General features: G+C 53.7%; 2 protein-coding genes across 5 annotated transcripts in view; one reads left to right on the top strand and one right to left on the bottom strand.

The window, feature by feature from the left end:
- The window catches only part of LOC139232719 (RPA-related protein RADX-like), a 43,834-nt gene extending 35,753 nt beyond the window's left edge, over nt 1–8,081 (bottom strand). For all 3 annotated transcript variants that reach the window (XM_070863215.1, XM_070863216.1, XM_070863217.1), the window contains exons 1-4: nt 7,473–8,081; nt 4,710–4,855; nt 3,678–3,861; nt 2,037–2,145 (exon numbers count right to left, since the gene is read on the bottom strand). In XM_070863215.1, the coding sequence (XP_070719316.1) occupies nt 2,037–2,145; nt 3,678–3,861; nt 4,710–4,855; nt 7,473–8,040 (1,007 nt within the window). In that variant the 5' untranslated portion in view covers nt 8,041–8,081. The remainder of the gene's footprint in view (nt 1–2,036; nt 2,146–3,677; nt 3,862–4,709; nt 4,856–7,472) is intronic.
- LOC139232722 (sperm-egg fusion protein TMEM95-like) overlaps nt 1–17,441 on the top strand; it is a 140,499-nt gene that overhangs the window by 112,887 nt on the left and 10,171 nt on the right. The window contains exons 1-2 of one of the 2 annotated variants that reach the window (XM_070863228.1): nt 7,645–7,878; nt 16,772–16,852. The gene's annotated coding sequence lies outside the window, so the exon portion shown is untranslated. Of the gene's footprint in view, nt 1–7,644; nt 7,879–16,771; nt 16,853–17,441 lie in introns of those variants that run through there. The other variant, XM_070863227.1, reaches the window with a different exon arrangement.

The raw sequence follows: 17,441 nt of genomic DNA, 5'->3' as shown, positions 1-17,441 counted from the left end.
CCGCACTGTCGGATGGGCAGTACTGAGAGAGCGCCGCACTGTCGGAGGGGCAGTACTGAGGGAGCGCCGCACTGTCGGAGGGGCGGTACTGAGGGAGCGCCACACTGTCGGAGGGGCGGTACTGAGGGAGCGCCGCACTGTCGGAGGGGCGGTACTGAGGGAGCGCCGCACTGTCGGAGGGGCGGTACTGAGGGAGCGCCGCACTGTCGGAGGGGCAGTACTGAGGGAGCGCCACACTGTCGGAGGGGCAGGACTGAGGGAGCGCCGCACTGTCGGAGGGGCAGTACTGAGGGAGCGCCGCACTGTCGGAGAGGCAGTACTGAGGGAGCGCCGCACTGTCGGAGGGGCGGTACTGAGGGAGCGCCGCACTGTCGGAGGGGCGGTACTGAGGGAGCGCCGCACTGTCGGAGGGGCGGTACTGAGGGAGCGCCGCACTGTCGGAGGGGCAGTACTGAGGGAGCGCCGCACTGTCGGAGGGGCAGGACTGAGGGAGCGCCGCACTGTGGGAGGGGCAGTGCTGAGGGAGCGCCGCACTGTCGGAGGGGCAGGACTGAGGGAGCGCCGCACTGTGGGAGGGGCAGTACTGAGGGAGCGCCGCACTGTCGGAGGGGCAGTACTGAGGGAGCGCCGCACTGTGGGAGGGGCAGGACTGAGGGAGCGCCGCACTGTCGGAGGGGCAGTACTGAGAGAGCGCCGCACTGTGGGAGGGGCAGTACTGAGGGAGCGCCGCACTGTCGGAGGTGCCGTTTTTAAACCGAGGCCCTGTCTGCTCTCTCAGGTGGATGTAAAAGATCCCATGGCCACTAATTGGAAGAAGAGCAGGTGAGTTCTCCCCGATGTCCTGGACCAATATTTAACCCTCAATCAACATCACTAAAAAAAACAGATTTGCTGTGTGTGGGAGCTTGCTGTGCGCACGTTGGCGTTTCCCACATTACAACAGTGACTACACTCCAAAAGTACTTCATTGGCTGTAAAACGCTTTGAGATGTCCGGTGGTCGTGAAAGGCGCTATATGAATGCAAGTCTTTCTTTCCCTTAAGGCACTAACTCTCGCTCGAGTGTGAGCTCTACAGGTGCTCGCTGTTTGCCTGTAACTCACCCAAAAGGTAGCAAGTGTCAGCAGGCTATTCAACCGGGGTCACCGAGACCATCTACAGCAACTCGAGTGAGAGAAGACTAACTCAAAGACCAGGCTCAGCATCGCACCCCAACACGGACGAGGACATTCCGACTTCATGTTTCTATAGCAGGAATGGGGTACTGAAGTTGCATGTTCAGCGGTGAACTCATTGAATGGCGGTGCAGGCTTGAATGGCCTACTCCTGCACCTATTTTCTATGTTTCAGTCTCTGCCGCGGCAAAGTCAGTTCTAACACAAGTAGGGTCAGGCCCGGCATCAATGGCCTCCAGTCGAATAGCCCGGCAGCAACGCTTGGGCTCATACGTGGAGAATGGGCACAAGAAATTACAAGTCAAAACAGAAACACTCAGCAGGTCGGGCAGCATCTGCGGAGAGCGAGGAACAGGGTTAACGTTTCAGTCCGTAACCCTTCGTCACAGCTGGAAACGGTCAGAGACGTAGCAGTGACTTGTGGGTAGGGGAGGGAAGACCAAAAAGGGAAGGTCTGTGATTGGGTGAGAGGGCAGGAGAGATTAAATGACAAAAGAGATGATGGCGCGAGGCAAAAGGAGATGGTAATGGGACAAGTAAAGGAACGAAAGATAGGTCTGGAGGAGGTGTAAATGGGAATAGCAGAATCAGCACCTGCTGCCCAAACAAATGAGGGCCAGAGGTTGTGATGTAAAATTGTTGAAGTCAGTATTGAGTGCGGAGGGCTGTAAAGTGTCTCACGAAAAGAAACTGGAGGGTGGATGACATCTATGGACCTGTAACCCAGCACGCGAGGGGAAAACAAACAGGGCTGCACCCAGTACATTAGTTGCGTCAATGAACGACTGGGCTTGCTGTCCAAGCGCTTGCCCCTGGTCAGTTATCAGGAAAGTGTGTGCACAGTGCAGGAAGGGTGTGCTACCTGGTGGCAAAGCAATACTGCAGCCCGGGCAGCTGCCAGTCTTCTCGCACATTCCTGGCACCGATCACGCGAATTTCAGCCGTCGGGTTCCTCGGGTTTAAATTTAGCTCTGGAAGGCAGTGCAAAGGTCAAAGAGCAAAGGTCAAAATGTGATCCAATACACAAAAGTTCGTCAACAACACTGTTATTTTACTTTTTAAAATTACAAATACTAGTCACACCTCCCGAGGCTCATCACACAGATCAACCGGGGTTACAGAGCAGAAAATCCTCGGGCCAGAGCCGATGTAATTGAGCGTTGTTATATCGGGTCCTCATTGAAACACCTGTGAACTCTTGTGGAAGCAAGTCATTCTCGTTCGAGGGCCCGCCTATGATGATGATGGATGTAGGTAACATGGCAGCTATTTTAAAATCATATATTCTGTCCTTCTGACGATAGAAAATGTTGGTTTTCTATTATTATTTTACAGTTAAACAGTAAAAATTATTGCAGTGTAGGAAGCAGACTGGGGAACTAGGAGATGGAAAACTGAGGAGCTATAGCGCTACCACTGGCGAGAAGGTGCAATAACAGCGTGACACGATTACATAGACAATTCATTTAATAATTCATTTTAACGGGAATTCAAGCTTCACTACAGACACTTGAGACTCAATCCAGGCCGGCACTCCAGTGCAGTACTGAGGGAGCGCTGCACTGTCGGAGGGGCAGTACTGAGGGAATGCCGCAACTGTCAGAGGGGCAGTACTGAGGGAGTGCCGCACTGTCAGAGGGGCAGTACTGAGGGAGTGCCGCACTGTCAGAGGGGCAGTACTGAGGGAGCGCCGCACTGTCAGAGGGGCAGTACTGAGGGAGCACTGCACTGTCAGAGGGGCAGTACTGAGGGAATGCCGCAACTGTCAGAGGGGCAGTACTGAGGGAGTGCCGCACTGTCAGAGGGGCAGTACTGAGGGAGCGCCGCACTGTCAGAGGGGCAGTACTGAGGGAGCGCCGCACTGTCAGAGGGGCGGTACTGAGGGAGTGCCGCATTGTCGGAGGGGCAGTACTGAAGGAGTGCCGCACTGTCGGAGGGGCAGTACTGAGGGAGCACTGCACTGTCGGAGGTGCAGTACTGAGGGAGCTTTACTCTGTATCTAACCCCGTGCTGTCCCTGCCCTGGGAGCGTTTGATGGGACAGTGTAGAGGGAGCTTTACTCTGTATCTAACCCGTGCTGTACCTGCCCTGGGAGTGTTTGATGGGACTGTCATGTATCTCACATTACTGTATATAACTGTATCTTACCATGCTATACATGACTGTAACTGGATATGACCTGTAACAATAAGCATACCTACCACCAGGGGTGCACTTGCAGGAGACACTCCATACCTGTCCCACTGGGGTATATAAAGGGAGGTCTCAGGCAAGTGCAGCACTGGAGAGCTGGAATTAAAGGTGCAGGTCTTGAGTGACCTTGACTTCAGCATGTGTCTTGTGTAAGTCAGTACATTAGAGTCAGGACTTAACAGGGACAGTGTAGAGGGAGCATAACTCTGTATCTAAAAGTACCAATGCAGAAGTGACAATGCGAACATCTATAAAAGGCAAAACAAGACACACATGTGCACTCTGATATCGTGCTGCTCTGTTACAGTACCGAGAGACGGCTCCTTTCGAATTCCAGGGTCTTGCCCCATCCGTGTGGCATAACTTTCCTTCACAATGTAGTTGTGCAGATGGATCACCATCTCTGGCTCCAGGCTTCTGTACCAGTTCATGCACATGGTGTTCCACAGCACCACTGTTGCCGACCCCGATTTATCTGCTACGAGGAATTTGGCCTACGGGACAGAGATCAGGAACAAGCTCACAAAATAAAAGGGCTCCCATTTTAAAGTAGTTTACAAGTGTTGTAGAAACCATCTGACTTCACATTTTATTTATCCAATCTTTTCTCGAGCGAGCTTTAATAGCGAGCTTAGACGGAGTCTAGACAAGCAATTGACCGTGGGGCCCCAATACCGATATCCACACATGTCTTTTTCAGCAGGAGTCCCTGGCGAGTGATCACGAGAGGCAATAAGGGCTACGATTGGTTCCTGAGCTATTGGACTAGGGAGGGAGCAAAATAGGCAGCTTTCTTGTTCCTGTCTGAGAAATCACACTGAGCGGCCATTAAAGGGCCGACACAGAGAAGCCGTTAAAGGGCTGATACTGATTCGGAGGAAGAAAGGAAAAGTATAAAAGAAGATACGAGCATGAAGAGAGAGATTTTAAGGAAGCTTTTGCTAGTAAGAAGAAAGGTGGTAAGTTGAAGTGAGATTCCAGAGGGCAGAGGATTAATAAACAGCAACAACTTGTATTTATAAAGCGTCTTTAACGTAGTGAAATGTCCCAAGACCTGCAATTCAACTTGCCGGAGAGTGAGGAGGAACTGGTGGAGGCCGACAAGGAATGGTGTGGTGGGAGCGTGCGACCATGGGGGTAGGTTGAAAAGGCAAAAACTCACCACGAAAGTGTGAGTTACTGTGTCGGGGCCTGAATGGGTCTCAGCCCCCAGAAACCTCACTTTCAAACGGTCGGCTGACACGCTATCTGGGGGTCTCCATTTGCTCGAAGTATTGAAGGGACCAAAGAGTAAACGATGGGACAAAAGCAACAATGATAACGCCGCTGGTATAATAATTACCTGGAATGGGCATTCTGAATATCTGTCGGGCCGTCCAAAATGATAAAGTCTGCACTTGCGGAGGATACGGACAATCACTGGGGGGTGATCCTTTCTCTTTTGTGAGATGCATCCTTCCAGCTGTCTCAGATGGACGCGACGAGAACCTGCGGATACACAGCAGAAACAAGTCAGATACCAGGTGGAGGTCCGTTTCCCCTGCCCCGCACCCTCTCAGCCCTCCTCCTTCATCCTGTGCTTGGTATAAAATCACACTGCACAGGAGGCCACTCGGCCCATCATGCCCCTGCCGGCTCTCTGCACGAGCGATCCAATTAGTCCCAATCCCCCCCGCCGTTCCCACAGCCCTGCTAATTATTCCCCTTCAAGTATTTGTAGTGTCAGCTGCGGCTCAGCGGGTAGCACATATGCTTCTGTGTCTGGAAGGATATGGGTTCGAGTCCCACTCCAGGAACTCGAGCACATAAATCTAGGTTGACAGTGCAGTGCTGAGGGAGTGCTGCACTGTCGCAGGTACCGTCTTTCAGATGGAATGTTAAACTGAGGCCCCATCTGCTCTCTCAGGTGGACGTAAAAGATCCTACGGCACTATTTCGAAGAGCAGGGGAGTTATCCCCGGCGTCCTGGGCCAATGTTTATCCGCCCAGTCAACCTCAACTTCAATCAACATAACAAAAAAAACAGATTATCCGGGTCATTATCACATTGCTGTGACTGGGAGCTTGCTGTGCGCAAATTGGCTGCTGCGTTTCCCACATTACAACAGTGACTACACTCCAAAAGTACTTCATTGGCTGTGAAGCGCTTAGAGACGTCCGGTGGTCATGAAAGGCGCTATATAAATGCAAGTCTATCTTTTTATTTATCCAATTCCCATTTTTGGAATAATGGCCAGATAATCTGTTTTTAGTGATGTTGATTGAGGGTTAAAAATTGGCCCCAGATGTGGCTCAGTGGGTAGAACCCTCAGATAGTTGCGGGTTCAAGTCCCACTCCAGAGATTCGAGCACAAAAATCTAGGCTGTTACTCCAGTGCAGTACTGAGGGAGTCTTTTGGATGAGACATTAAACCGAGGCTCCCTTCAGCCCTCTCAGGTGGACATACAAGATCCCACTCATCATCATCAGAGGCAGTCCCTCGAATCGAGGATGACTTGCTTCCACGTCAAACAGGTGTTTCAATGAAGGACCTAATATTCCGGATCCCGAACTACATCCTGAAGGGTGGAAGATGCCTGTGGGTGGATTGTTTTAATGCGGGGTGGCCGTTGCACACCAGCCACCACACGGGCTTGACAGAGCGAGGTCTCGGTCCAGTGGCAAGGGTTAACCAGGACGACTGGAGACCTGCTCTGCCACTACCACTATTTGGAAGAGCAGGGGGAGGTGCCCTGGGGCCAATATTTATCCCTCAAACAACATTACTAAAAAACAAAGACACTATCTGGTCATTGGACATTTCTGTTTGTGGGAGCTTGCTGTGCGCAAATTGTAAAACAGCAAACTGGCGGTCGCGTTTCTGACATTACAACAGCGACCACACTTCAAAAAGTACGTCATCGGCTGTGAAGCGCTTTGGACGTCCGGAGGCGGTGAAAGGCGCTATGTAAATGCAAGGCTTGATTTCTTCTTCGAAAAGCTACATGGGCCGAAATTGCCCTCTGCCCCGTTTTGGGCGGATAAATCAAATTATCTGGTGAATTACCCAAATCGATGGGGCAGGGAATAAAGGGAAGTTGCCCTCTTTTCTCCTCAAAAATCATCGGGACGGTGTCTGGGGCGGAAGCGAGTCAGGGGAGGGGCAGAAAGCCAAACCCGTGGCCACCATTGCCAGGCCAACTGCAGAGTCGGCCGACAATTAAAACAAAATGGCAGTCGCGGACGCGTGCCCTCCCCTTTAAGGTCGGACGCGCCGCACAGCCACTGGCAGCTTCCCGCCGCGCGAAACTGTCGGGGACACCGACAAGTGGTCGATCGACTGTTGGAGAGCAATGGTGCTTCCAGGTCAGGGACCAGGCGGTGCGCGTTCTAGGGCAAAAATGAGTTTTAGTTGGTGACTGCCGGCCCCCAGCCTGCGAGCACCATCGGAGCAGGCCGGAAAACGGAAGGAGCAGCGTGGGGACATACCACTCCAGGGGAGCAGCACTTGCTGGAGCAGGAGAGCAACGGCAGCGAAGAGGGACGTCACCAAGGTCCAGGTCGGTGATAGCAGCCTGGGCAGGTACAGCAGGAGCGGCGAGGTCGGGGCGAAGGAGCGGCGAGAGACTGGAGAGGGATGTGATCGGGGAGGGCCACACTGCGATATGTCTGTGCAGCAGAGCAGGTCCCCAGTCGTCCTGGCTAACCCTGGTCACTGGACCGAGACCTCGCTCTGTCGAGCCCCGTGTGATGGCTGGTGTGCAACGGCCACCCCACGTTAAAACAATCCACCCACAGGCATCTTCCACCCTTCAGGATATAGTTCAGCATCTGGAATATTAGGTCCTTCATTGAAACATCTGTGAACTTTTTGACGTGAAACAGAAAATAGGTGCAGGGGTAGGCCATCCGGCCCTTCGAGCCTGCACCGCCATTCAATAAGATCATGGCTGATCAAGTCGTGGAAGCAAGTCATCCTCGGTTCGAGGGACTGCCGATGGTGAGCTTTATCAAAAAAATGGGGCAACTTTGGTTTTCTGCAAAAGAAATGTTAGCAATTTGGCTGCGAAAAGGCAAGTCGGGGTGCGTGCTGTGGGCAGAGAGCGGCGGAGGGTACTGCTTCACCTTGGTGCCGGTGCGTGGGGTCCAGGGGGTGCCCAGGGGGCATTGGGTGCCAATGGTGCCCATGGTAGTTGGCAGTGCCCCACAGGGGCAGGTAGTAGCTCCTCTTGGCTTTGAGTGGCAGCTCTGGCCCCGCCCCCCCGCCGAACACCTGCAGCAACCCCGGCCGCCGCCATCTTGGATCTGGCGGGTCGCCCGTGGCAACCAGCTCGGCCTCCAGCACGACGAAGCTGCGGCCGCCGGCGCCGGCCGCTCCCGCCGGCCGACTCTCGTCGTACACGACGCCCAGGCGCACACCCCGCAGCCGGCGGCCGCAGCGCAGCGTGTTGCGGCGGACCAGCGGGTTGAGCGAGGGCCGCAGGGTGGCGCGCAGCCGGCAATGGCCGTCGCTCAGGCTCAGGTCGTACAGGTAGGCCCCGCTCTCGCTCCCGCCGCCGCCGCCGCCCGAGACCCCCAACAGGCCGCCGCTCTGCGGGTCCCTCGGGTATCTGTCGACCGACAGCACGGCCACCGCTCCCGGGCACAGCAGCGTCGAGCCGGCACCGCCACAGCTGGCGGCGTCTCGAATCATGGCCCCGAACGCGCACTCGGGCCGGCTGCCGCCCGCCGCCATCTTGGTACAGGATGAAGCGGCCGCCAGGCCCCGCCCACCCGCTGTTGCGTCATCGCGCACGACGCGGCCGCTTGAGTGTTGGGAGGTGGGCAAAGGCACCAGCCAGCGGTGGTGGCTCAGTGGGCAGCACCCTGGCCTCGTGGGTCACAAGGTGCTGGGTTCGAGTCCCACTCCAGAGACTTGGGCACCAAAAATCCCTAGGGGCAGTACTGAGGGAACGCCGCACTGTCGGAGGGGCAGTACTGAGGGAGTGCTACACTGTGGGAGGTGCAGTACTGAGGGAGCGCCGCACTGTCGGAGGGGCAGTACTGAGGGAGCGCCGCACTGTCGGAGGGGCAGTACTGAGGGAGCGCCGCACTGTCGGAGGGGCAGTACTGAGGGAGCGCCGCACTGTCGGAGGGGCAGTGCTGAGGGAGCGCCGCACTGTCTGAGGGGCAGTACTGAGGGAGTGCCGCACTGTCGGAGGGGCAGTACTGAGGGAGTGCCGCACTGTCGGAGGAGCAGTACTGAGGGAGCGCCGCACTGTCGGAGGGGCAGTACTGAGGGAGCGCCGCACTGTCGGAGGGGCAGTAGTGAGGGAGCACCGCACTGTCGGAGGGGCAGTACTGAGGGAACCCCGCAATGTCGGAGGGGCAGTGCTGAGGGAGTGCCGCACTGTCGGAGGGGCAGTACTGAGGGAGCCCCGCACTGTCGGAGGGGCAGTGCTGAGGGAGTGCCGCACTGTCGGAGGGGCAGTACTGAGGGAGCCCCGCACTGTCGGAGGGGCAGTGCTGAGGGAGTGCCGCACTGTCGGAGGGGCAGTACTGAGGGAACCCCGCAATGTCGGAGGGGCAGTGCTGAGGGAGTGCCGCACTGTCGGAGGGGCAGTACTGAGGGAGCCCCGCACTGTCGGAGGGGCAGTGCTGAGGGAGTGCCGCACTGTCGGAGGGGCAGTGCTGAGGGAGAGGCGCACTGTCGGAGGGGCAGTACTGGGGGAGAGGCGCACTGTCGGAGGGGCAGTACTGAGGGTACGGGGTCCAGAAGAGTCAGGAGCAGCATGTGTGCAGCATGACTCCAGTCGCCCTTGCCACTGGCGAAAGCCCGTGAGGTGGCTGGTGTGCAACGGCTCCCACACATTAAAAAAATCCACACACAGGCATCTTCCATCCCTTCAGCTGGAGTTCAGGACTGCAATATCGTGTCATTCATTGAAATATCTGAACCCATGTGGAAGCAAGTTATCCTCGTTCGAGAGACTGGTGATGATATTGTTTTATTCCTCAACATCACAGTAAAACAGATTATCTGGCTGTTGATGTTCATGGGAGATTGCCGTGTGCAAATTTCCTACATTGCAACAATTGCAGTTGGCTGCAAAGTGCTTTGGGTCTTCCTTTTTAATTTGTCAACCGTTCCAATCTCTGACCAGAACTAAAAATTGTAGAACTCCCCTCAAATCACATAGCACATTGCATTGGGAGAGGCTTGCATGAAATGCTAAGACCCCTCATCCAAGGCTCAAATATGGGTGGAGGCATTGGCAGCGTACGGTTCAATCTGCGACATAAATCAGTTCCGGATGAATTAACCTGGCCTGATTCCTGTAAACAAACCGTCCCATATCGACACCCAATGAGGGACGTGGTTATTCTAAAACATTGCAAGGAATCACAAGAGAAATAGCTGAGAGGTTGATCGAGGCGTCATATTTGACCCTGAAATGAGCTTCCAGCCACATATCAACGGCATAATTAAGACCGCCTATTTCCACCTCCGTAACATCGCTCATCCGCTGCTGAAACCCTCATCCGTGCCTCCGTTACGTCCAAACTCGACTATTCCAACGCACTCCTGGCCGGCCTCGCACATTCTACCCCATGTAAACTAGAGGTGATCCAAAAGTCGGCTGCCCATTGTCCTAACTTGCACCGAGCCCCACTCACCCATCACCCCCTGTGCTCACTGCCCCGTGTCCTAACTCGCACCGAGTCCCACTCACCCAGCACCCCCTGTGCTCACTGCCCCCGTGTCCTAACTCACACCGAGTCCCACTCACCCATCACCCCCTGTGCTCACTGCCCCCGTGTCCTAACTCGCACCCAGTCCCACTCACCCATCACCCCCTGTGCTCACTGCCCCGTGTCCTAACTCGCACCGAGTCCCACTCACCCATCACCCCCTGTGCTCGCCGCCCCGTGTCCTAACTCGCACCGAGTCCCGCTCACCCATCACCCCCTGTGCTCACTGCCCCGTGTCCTAATTCACACCCAGTCCCACTCACCCATCACCCCCTGTGCTCACTGCCCTGTGTCCTAACTCGCACCGAGTCCCGCTCACCCATCACTCCCTGTGCTCGCTGCCCCGTGTCCTAACTCGCACCGAGTCCCACTCACCCATCACCCCCGTGCTCACTGACCTACATTGGCTCTCGGTTAAGCAATACCTTGCTTTCAAAATTCTCATCCTTGTTTACAAATCCCTCCATGGCCCTCACCCCTCCCTATCTCTGTAATCTCCTCCAGCCCCACAACCCCCCGAGATCTCTGCACTCCTCTAATTCTGCCCTCCTGACCATCCCTGATTATAATCGCTACACCATCGGTGGCCGTGCCTTCTGTTGCCTGGGCCCCAAGCTCTGGAACTCCCTCCCTAAACCTCTCCACCTCTCTCTTTCCTCCTTCAAGATGCTCCTTAAAACCGACCTCTTTAACCATGCTATTGGTCACCTGTGCTACTCGGTGTCACGTCTATCTGTTTTGTCTTATAACACTGCTGTCAGTGCCTTGGGACGTTTTACTACATCCTCATATATAAATAAAAGTTGTTATGGAGAATGGAATTGCTGACATCGTTGGCTCGCTTGCTATCCCTGTGACAACACAAAAGATGGAACACTACCAGGCCACCTAGTAAAACCCAAAGTTAACGGGTTATACGTTCAAACACACGCAACCAGCAACTGTTAAAACGGAGCAGCTAAACTCAGCTGGCAAGCTGGATATCAGGCCGCTTTTCCCTGGGTTGACGATGAGGAAAGCAGCCAGCACTGCGATGGTGACAGGCCTCTGGCTGGGCCTTGTGCTGAAGATCGAGGGCTGCATGTTCTGTGCTTTCCCGCACAAAAGAATAAAAGACAGATTTGAGAAGCTGTGCGGGGAGTACAAGGCGATGGCAGGGACTGCGAACTGTTCCAACTACACCGAGGCAGACCTGAACGCATTTATATTTGGTGAGGCTGTCTATTTTTGATTAGAATCGGGGCCCAGCACAGAAGGAGGCCATTCGGCCCATCGAGTCTGCACTGGCTCTTTCAAAGACCAACCCAGTCAGTCCCACTCCCCCACCCCCCTGCTCTTTCCCCACATCCCAGCAAAATTTTTTTTGCTTCAAGTATTTATCCAATTCCCTTTTGAAGGCTATTATTGAATCTTTTTCCACCACCCTATTGGGCAATGCATCCCAAATCCTAACCACTCGTGTAAAGCAGCTTTTCCTCATGTCGCCTCTGGTTCTTTTGCCAATCACCTTAACTCTGTGTCCTCTGGTTATCGACCCTTCAGCCACTGGATTACTCTGTCTAATCCCCTCATGATTTTGAACACCGCTCTCAACTCTCCTCTCGGCCTTCTCTGCTCTGACGAGAACAACCCCAGCTTCCCCAGTCCATCCACATAACTGCAACTCCTTGTCCCTGGAGCCATTTTGCGACAGTTCTTGTGGAGAGGGTGATGGAAGAGTGTGTAAGAGTTGTATATTCGGGTGGGGGACATACTGCAACCTCTCAATTAATACATTAATGCTCTTGGCTTTCCCCCCCCCTCCACATCTCCCACCTTAGGATCACCACCGCCCATTTTAGGAAAGACTATTTACCAGTGGCTGAACTATAAACCTGACAAATAAAGGTACTTAAATAAAAGTAATTACTTCTGTATTTCAAGATGTGGTTACATAGAATTGCATCGAGTTTACAGCACAGAAAGAGGCTGTTCGGCCCCACTGCTCCGTGCCGGGGTTTATGCCCCACACCAGCCCCCTCCCACCCCTCTCCATCTCACCCCATCACCATCTCCTTCTATTCCTTCCTCCCCCGTGTGTTTATCCAGCCTCCCCTTAAATGCATCGATAATATTCGCCTCAACCCCTCCCTGTGGCAGCGAGTTCCACATTCTCTGGGTAAAGATGTTTTTCCTGAATTCCTTATTGGATTTATTTAGTGACTGTCTTATATTTATGGCCCCACTTTTGGTCCCCCTCACAAATGGAAACATCTGTCTGAGGCTGGACCAGACTGTTCTCAACCTTGGTGTCATATTTGACCCTGAAATTAGCTTCCATCCACATATCCACAGCATAACTAAACCCGCTTATTTCCCCCTCCGTAACATCGCCCGTCTCCGCCTCCTGCCTCAGCTCATCCGCTGCTGAAACCCTCACCCACGCCTTTGTTACCTCCAGACTTGACTATTCCAACGCACCCCTGGCCGGCCTTCCATATTCTACCCGACTTAAACTAGACGTGATCCAAAACTCGGCTGCCAGTGTCCTAACTCGCACCCAGTCCCGCTCACCCATCACCCCCTGTGCTCGCTGCCCCGTGTCCTAACTCGCACCCAGTCCGGCTCACCCATCACCCCCTGTGCTCACTGCCCCGTGTCCTAACTCGCACCGAGTCCCGCTCACCCATCACCCCCTGTGCTCACTGCCCCGTGTCCTAACACGCACCGAGTCCCGCTCACCCATCACCCCCTGTGCTCACTGCCCCGTGTCCTAACTCGCACCGAGTCCCGCTCACCCATCACCCCCTGTGCTCGCTGCCCCGTGTCCTAACTCGCACCGAGTCCCGCTCACCCATCACCCCCTGTGCTCGCTGCCCCGTGTCCTAACTCGCACCGAGTCCCACTCACCCATTACTCCCTGTGCTCGCTGACCCGTGTCCTAACTCGCACCGAGTCCCGCTCACCCATCACCCCCTGTGCTCGCTGACCCGTGTCCTAACTCGCACCGAGTCCCACTCACCCATTACTCCCTGTGCTCGCTGCCCCGTGTCCTAACTCGCACTGAGTCCGGCTCACCCATCACCCCCTGTGCTCACTGCCCCGTGTCCTAACTCACACCCAGTCCCACTCACCCATCACCCTCTGTGCTCGCTGCTCTGTGTCCTAACTCGCACCGAGTCCCACTCACCCATCACCCCCTGTGCTCACTGCCCCCGTGTCCTAACTCGCACCAAGTCCCACTCACCCACCACCCCCTGTGCTCACTGCCCCCGTGTCCTAACTCGCACCCAGTCCCGCTCACCCATCACCCCCTGTGCTCACTGACCCGTGTCCTAACTCTCACCGAGTCCCACTCACCCATCACCCCCTGTGCTCGCTGACCTACATTGGCTCCCGGTTAAGCTACGCCTCGTTTTCAAAATTGTCATCCTTGTTTACACATCCCTCCATGGCCCTCGCCCCTCCCTTTTTGGGCGGTCCCTCGGAGTCGAGGATGACTTGCTTCCACATTAAAAATGAGTTCTCAGGTGATGAGTCCAATGCGGGACCTACAGTCTCTGTCACAGGTGGGGCAGATGGTGGATGAAGGGACGGGTGGTGGGTGGGGTGCTTGGGTCGTCGTGTGCTCCTTCCGCTGTTTGCGCTTGAGGTGTTCGTCGCCTTCCCGGATGCTTCTCCTCCACTTAGGGCAGTCTTGGGCCAGGGATTCCCAGGTGTCGATGGGGATGTTGCACTTTTTCCAGGAGGCTTTGAGGGTGTCCTTGAAGCATTTCCTCTGCCCACCTGGGGCTCGCTTGCCGTGTAGGAGTTCCGAGTAGAGAACTTATTTTGGGAGTCTCGTATCGGGGCATGCGGACGATGTGGCCCGTCTATCGGAGCTGGTCGAGTGTGGTCAGTGCTTCAATGCTGGGGATGTTGTCCTGAGCGAGGACGCTGATGTTGGTGCGCCTGTCCTGCCAGTGGATTTGTTGGTGGTACTTTTCCAGTGCTTTGAGGTGCCTGCTGTATATGATCCATGTCACTGAAGCATGTAGGAGGACGGATATCACTTCTGCTCTGTCGACCATGAGCTTGGTCCCGGTCTTCAAACACTCTTCCTCAGACGACTGAAGGCTACACTGGCGCACTGAAGGCGGTGTTGGACTTTGTCATCGACATCTTCCCTGGTTGACAGGCTCCCGAGGTATGGAAAATGGTCCACATTGTCCAAGGCCCCGTCGTGGATTTTGATAATCGGGAGGCAGTACTGTGTGGCCAGAGCAGATTGGTAAAGGACCTTTGTCTTACAGCCACAAAATTCTCATCCTTATTTTCAAATCCCTGCCTAAACCTCTCTGCCTCTCTACCTCTCTTTCCTCCTTCAAGACGCTCCTTAAAACATACCTCTTTTTGGTCACCTGCGCTAATTTCTACTCATGTGGCTCGGTGTCAAATTTCTATCGCGGAATACTCCTGTGACGCGCCTTGGGATGTTTCACTATGTTAAAGGTGCTATATAAATACACGTTGTTCTCTGTGTCTACCCTATCAAACCCCTTGATCATTTTTAAAGACCTCTATTGGGCCGCTCTCTCGGCCTTCCCGTTTCTCGATTATTAGTCAGATTATTAAGGTTGCCATCAGTTGGGATGATGGGAAGAATGTTACTGTTGGCTATGGCGTCCACTGTCTTAGGAGAAGAGGAGCAGGCCTGTGTTCCCACTCCTGATCATTTGCCCTACTAGAAAAGGTGATGGGCGGATGTTACAGGGTTGAGTGCAGCTGTGACCCCCCCTCCCCCGCAAGTTCATTACCCTTCCAACACTCACTGTCAAGGCTCACGCACGAATAAGGGTCTTTTGAGTAAGGTATTAGAAAAGAAAGACTTGGATTTATATAGCGCCTTTCACGACCACCGGACGTCTCAAAGCGCTTTCCAGCCAATGAAGTACTTTTGGAGTGTGGTCACTGTTGTAATGTAGGCAACACGGCAGCCAATTTGCGCACAGCAAGCTCCCACACTGTGATCATCTGTTTCAGTGATGTTGATTGAGGGATAAATATTGGTCATAGAAACATAGAAAATAGGTGCAGGAGTAGGCCATTCGGCCCTTCTAGCCTGCACCGCCATTCAATGAGTTCATGGCTGAACATGCAACTTCAGTACCCCATTCCTGCTTTCTCACCATACCCCTTGATCCCCCTAGTAGTAAGGACTTCATCTAACTCCTTTTTGAATATATTTAGTGAATTGGCCTCAACAACTTTCTGTGGTAGAGAATTCCACAGGTTCACCACTCTCTGGGTGAAGAAGTTCCTCCGCATCTCGGTCCTAAATGGCTTACCCCTTATCCTTAGACTGTGACCTCTGGTTCTGGACTTCCCCAACATTGGGAACATTCTTCCTGCATCTAACCTGTCTAACCCCGTCAGAATTTTAAATGTTTCTATGAGGTCCCCTCTCATTCTTCTGAACTCCAGTGAATACAAGCCCAGTTGATACAGTCTTTCTTGATAGGTCAATCCCGCCATCCCGGGAATCAGTCTGGTGAACCTTCGCTGCACTCCCTCAATAGCAAGAATGTCCTTCCTCAGGTTAGGAGACCAAAACTGTACACAATACTCCAGATGTGGCCTCACCAATGCCCTGTACAACTGTAGCAACACCTCCCTGCCCCTGTACTCAAATCCCCTTGCTATGAAGGCCAACATGCCATTTGCTTTCTTAACCGCCTGCTGCACCTGCATGCCAACCTTCAATGACTGATGTACCATGACATCCAGGTCTCTTTGCACCTCCCCGTTTCCTAATCTGTCACCATTCAGATAATAGTCTGTCTCTCTGTTTTTACCACCAAAGTGGATAACCTCACATTTATCCACATTATACTTCATCTGCCATGCATTTGCCCACTCACCTAACCTATCCAAGTCGCTCTGCAGCCTCACAGCATCCTCCTCGCAGCTCACACTGCCACTCAACTTAGTGTCATCCGCAAATTTGGAGATACTACATTTAATCCCCTCATCTAAATCATTAATGTACAGTGTAAACAGCTGGGGCCCCAGCACAGAACCTTGCGGTACCCCACTAGTCACTGCCTGCCAATCTATTCATACCCATCTATACAATGGAAGTGAATGAGAAGGGGGTTTGGTCCATTGGTGATCTATGCAATGGGAGTGAATGGAACAGGGATAATCTGCTGGGATTCTATTCAGTGGGATTGAATGAGAAGGGGTTTGGTCTGCTTGGATTCCGTGCGTGTGATATCTTTAAACACAGCTACACAAGCACATACACTTACAAGATGGCTCCTAACAGAACTGTGATCACATGACCTTGCCACGTGACCTTTTATTGTTATTACATCAGTTGTCCACTAGTTGGAGCCTACTACAGTGGGAGTGACTGGGAAGGTGTCTGGTCTTATTGACGCTCTAATGGCAGCAAAAGGCCATTGTCCATTGAGATTTTATATAACGGGCAAGAGATTTGTCGATTGGAATCTGTGCTTGGACAAGGCAAGTTATCAGTGAAGGGCTTCACATCCGTGTCTGATACTGTTTCTTCTTCCTCCCAGATGAAGTGTGGGTTAACGCGATCTCCGAAAAGGTGCACCGAGTCCTGCGCGTTATAGGTAGCCCTGTTTATTCTTCTGCCCGTTGCATGTCACACAGATGTTAGTCTAGGGAAGTCACAACCTCTGCATGTGCAACTCTCTCCACAGAGATCAACCAGACCCTGACAGATCTGCCTCTCTTTTGGAACTGGCTCTATGAAGTGAAGCTGCCCGGATTAACTCATGAGGGTGAGGAGGCATTGGCTATTGATATAATTTTTGAACGATTATTGTAGTCTGCCCGTGGGGTTGAGTTCTGGTCCGAGGCCATGTCTCTGACGTAAGCCCGCTCACTTGCTGAGGTGGCATTTCGCTGCCGTTTGTTTCCATCTTCGATGGACCTTCTCCGAGTTGGGCATCAACCAAAGCCAAAGAGCTTTTGCTCACCCGTCCTAGTGGCCTGGGTTTTCGGCTTGGCTGATTTCGGGGCGGTAAAGTTTACGCCCAGTTTGTGCCTCAGTTGGTAAGTCTGGGCAGCTGGGCCCTGAGTGTGGGACGGAGCGGTAAGGGAGGCATTTTACACCTCTCTCAGGGCACTAGCGTCCGAATCTCTCGAGTTGAAGAGCCAGGCCTCGGAGCGTTCCGAGAGACGCCTGGGGAGTTAAAAAAAAACACTTAAAAAAAAACCCTCGAAAAACATTCCCAATAAATAGCTCACGGCACCACCAAAAAATATTAAATTATAAATCAATCACCCTTGCCTGAGGTGGCCATTACTGAACTCACTGCCGCTGTTACAGCTCGGGCTGCCCGCTTTCCCAGGCGGTCCCAGCAGGGG

This window comes from Pristiophorus japonicus, chromosome 20 (genome assembly GCF_044704955.1).
Source record: "Pristiophorus japonicus isolate sPriJap1 chromosome 20, sPriJap1.hap1, whole genome shotgun sequence".
NCBI lineage: Eukaryota > Metazoa > Chordata > Chondrichthyes > Pristiophoridae > Pristiophorus > Pristiophorus japonicus.
The sequence above is the reverse complement of the archived record's forward strand: the minus strand, read 5'-3'. Positions and strand labels throughout refer to the sequence as shown.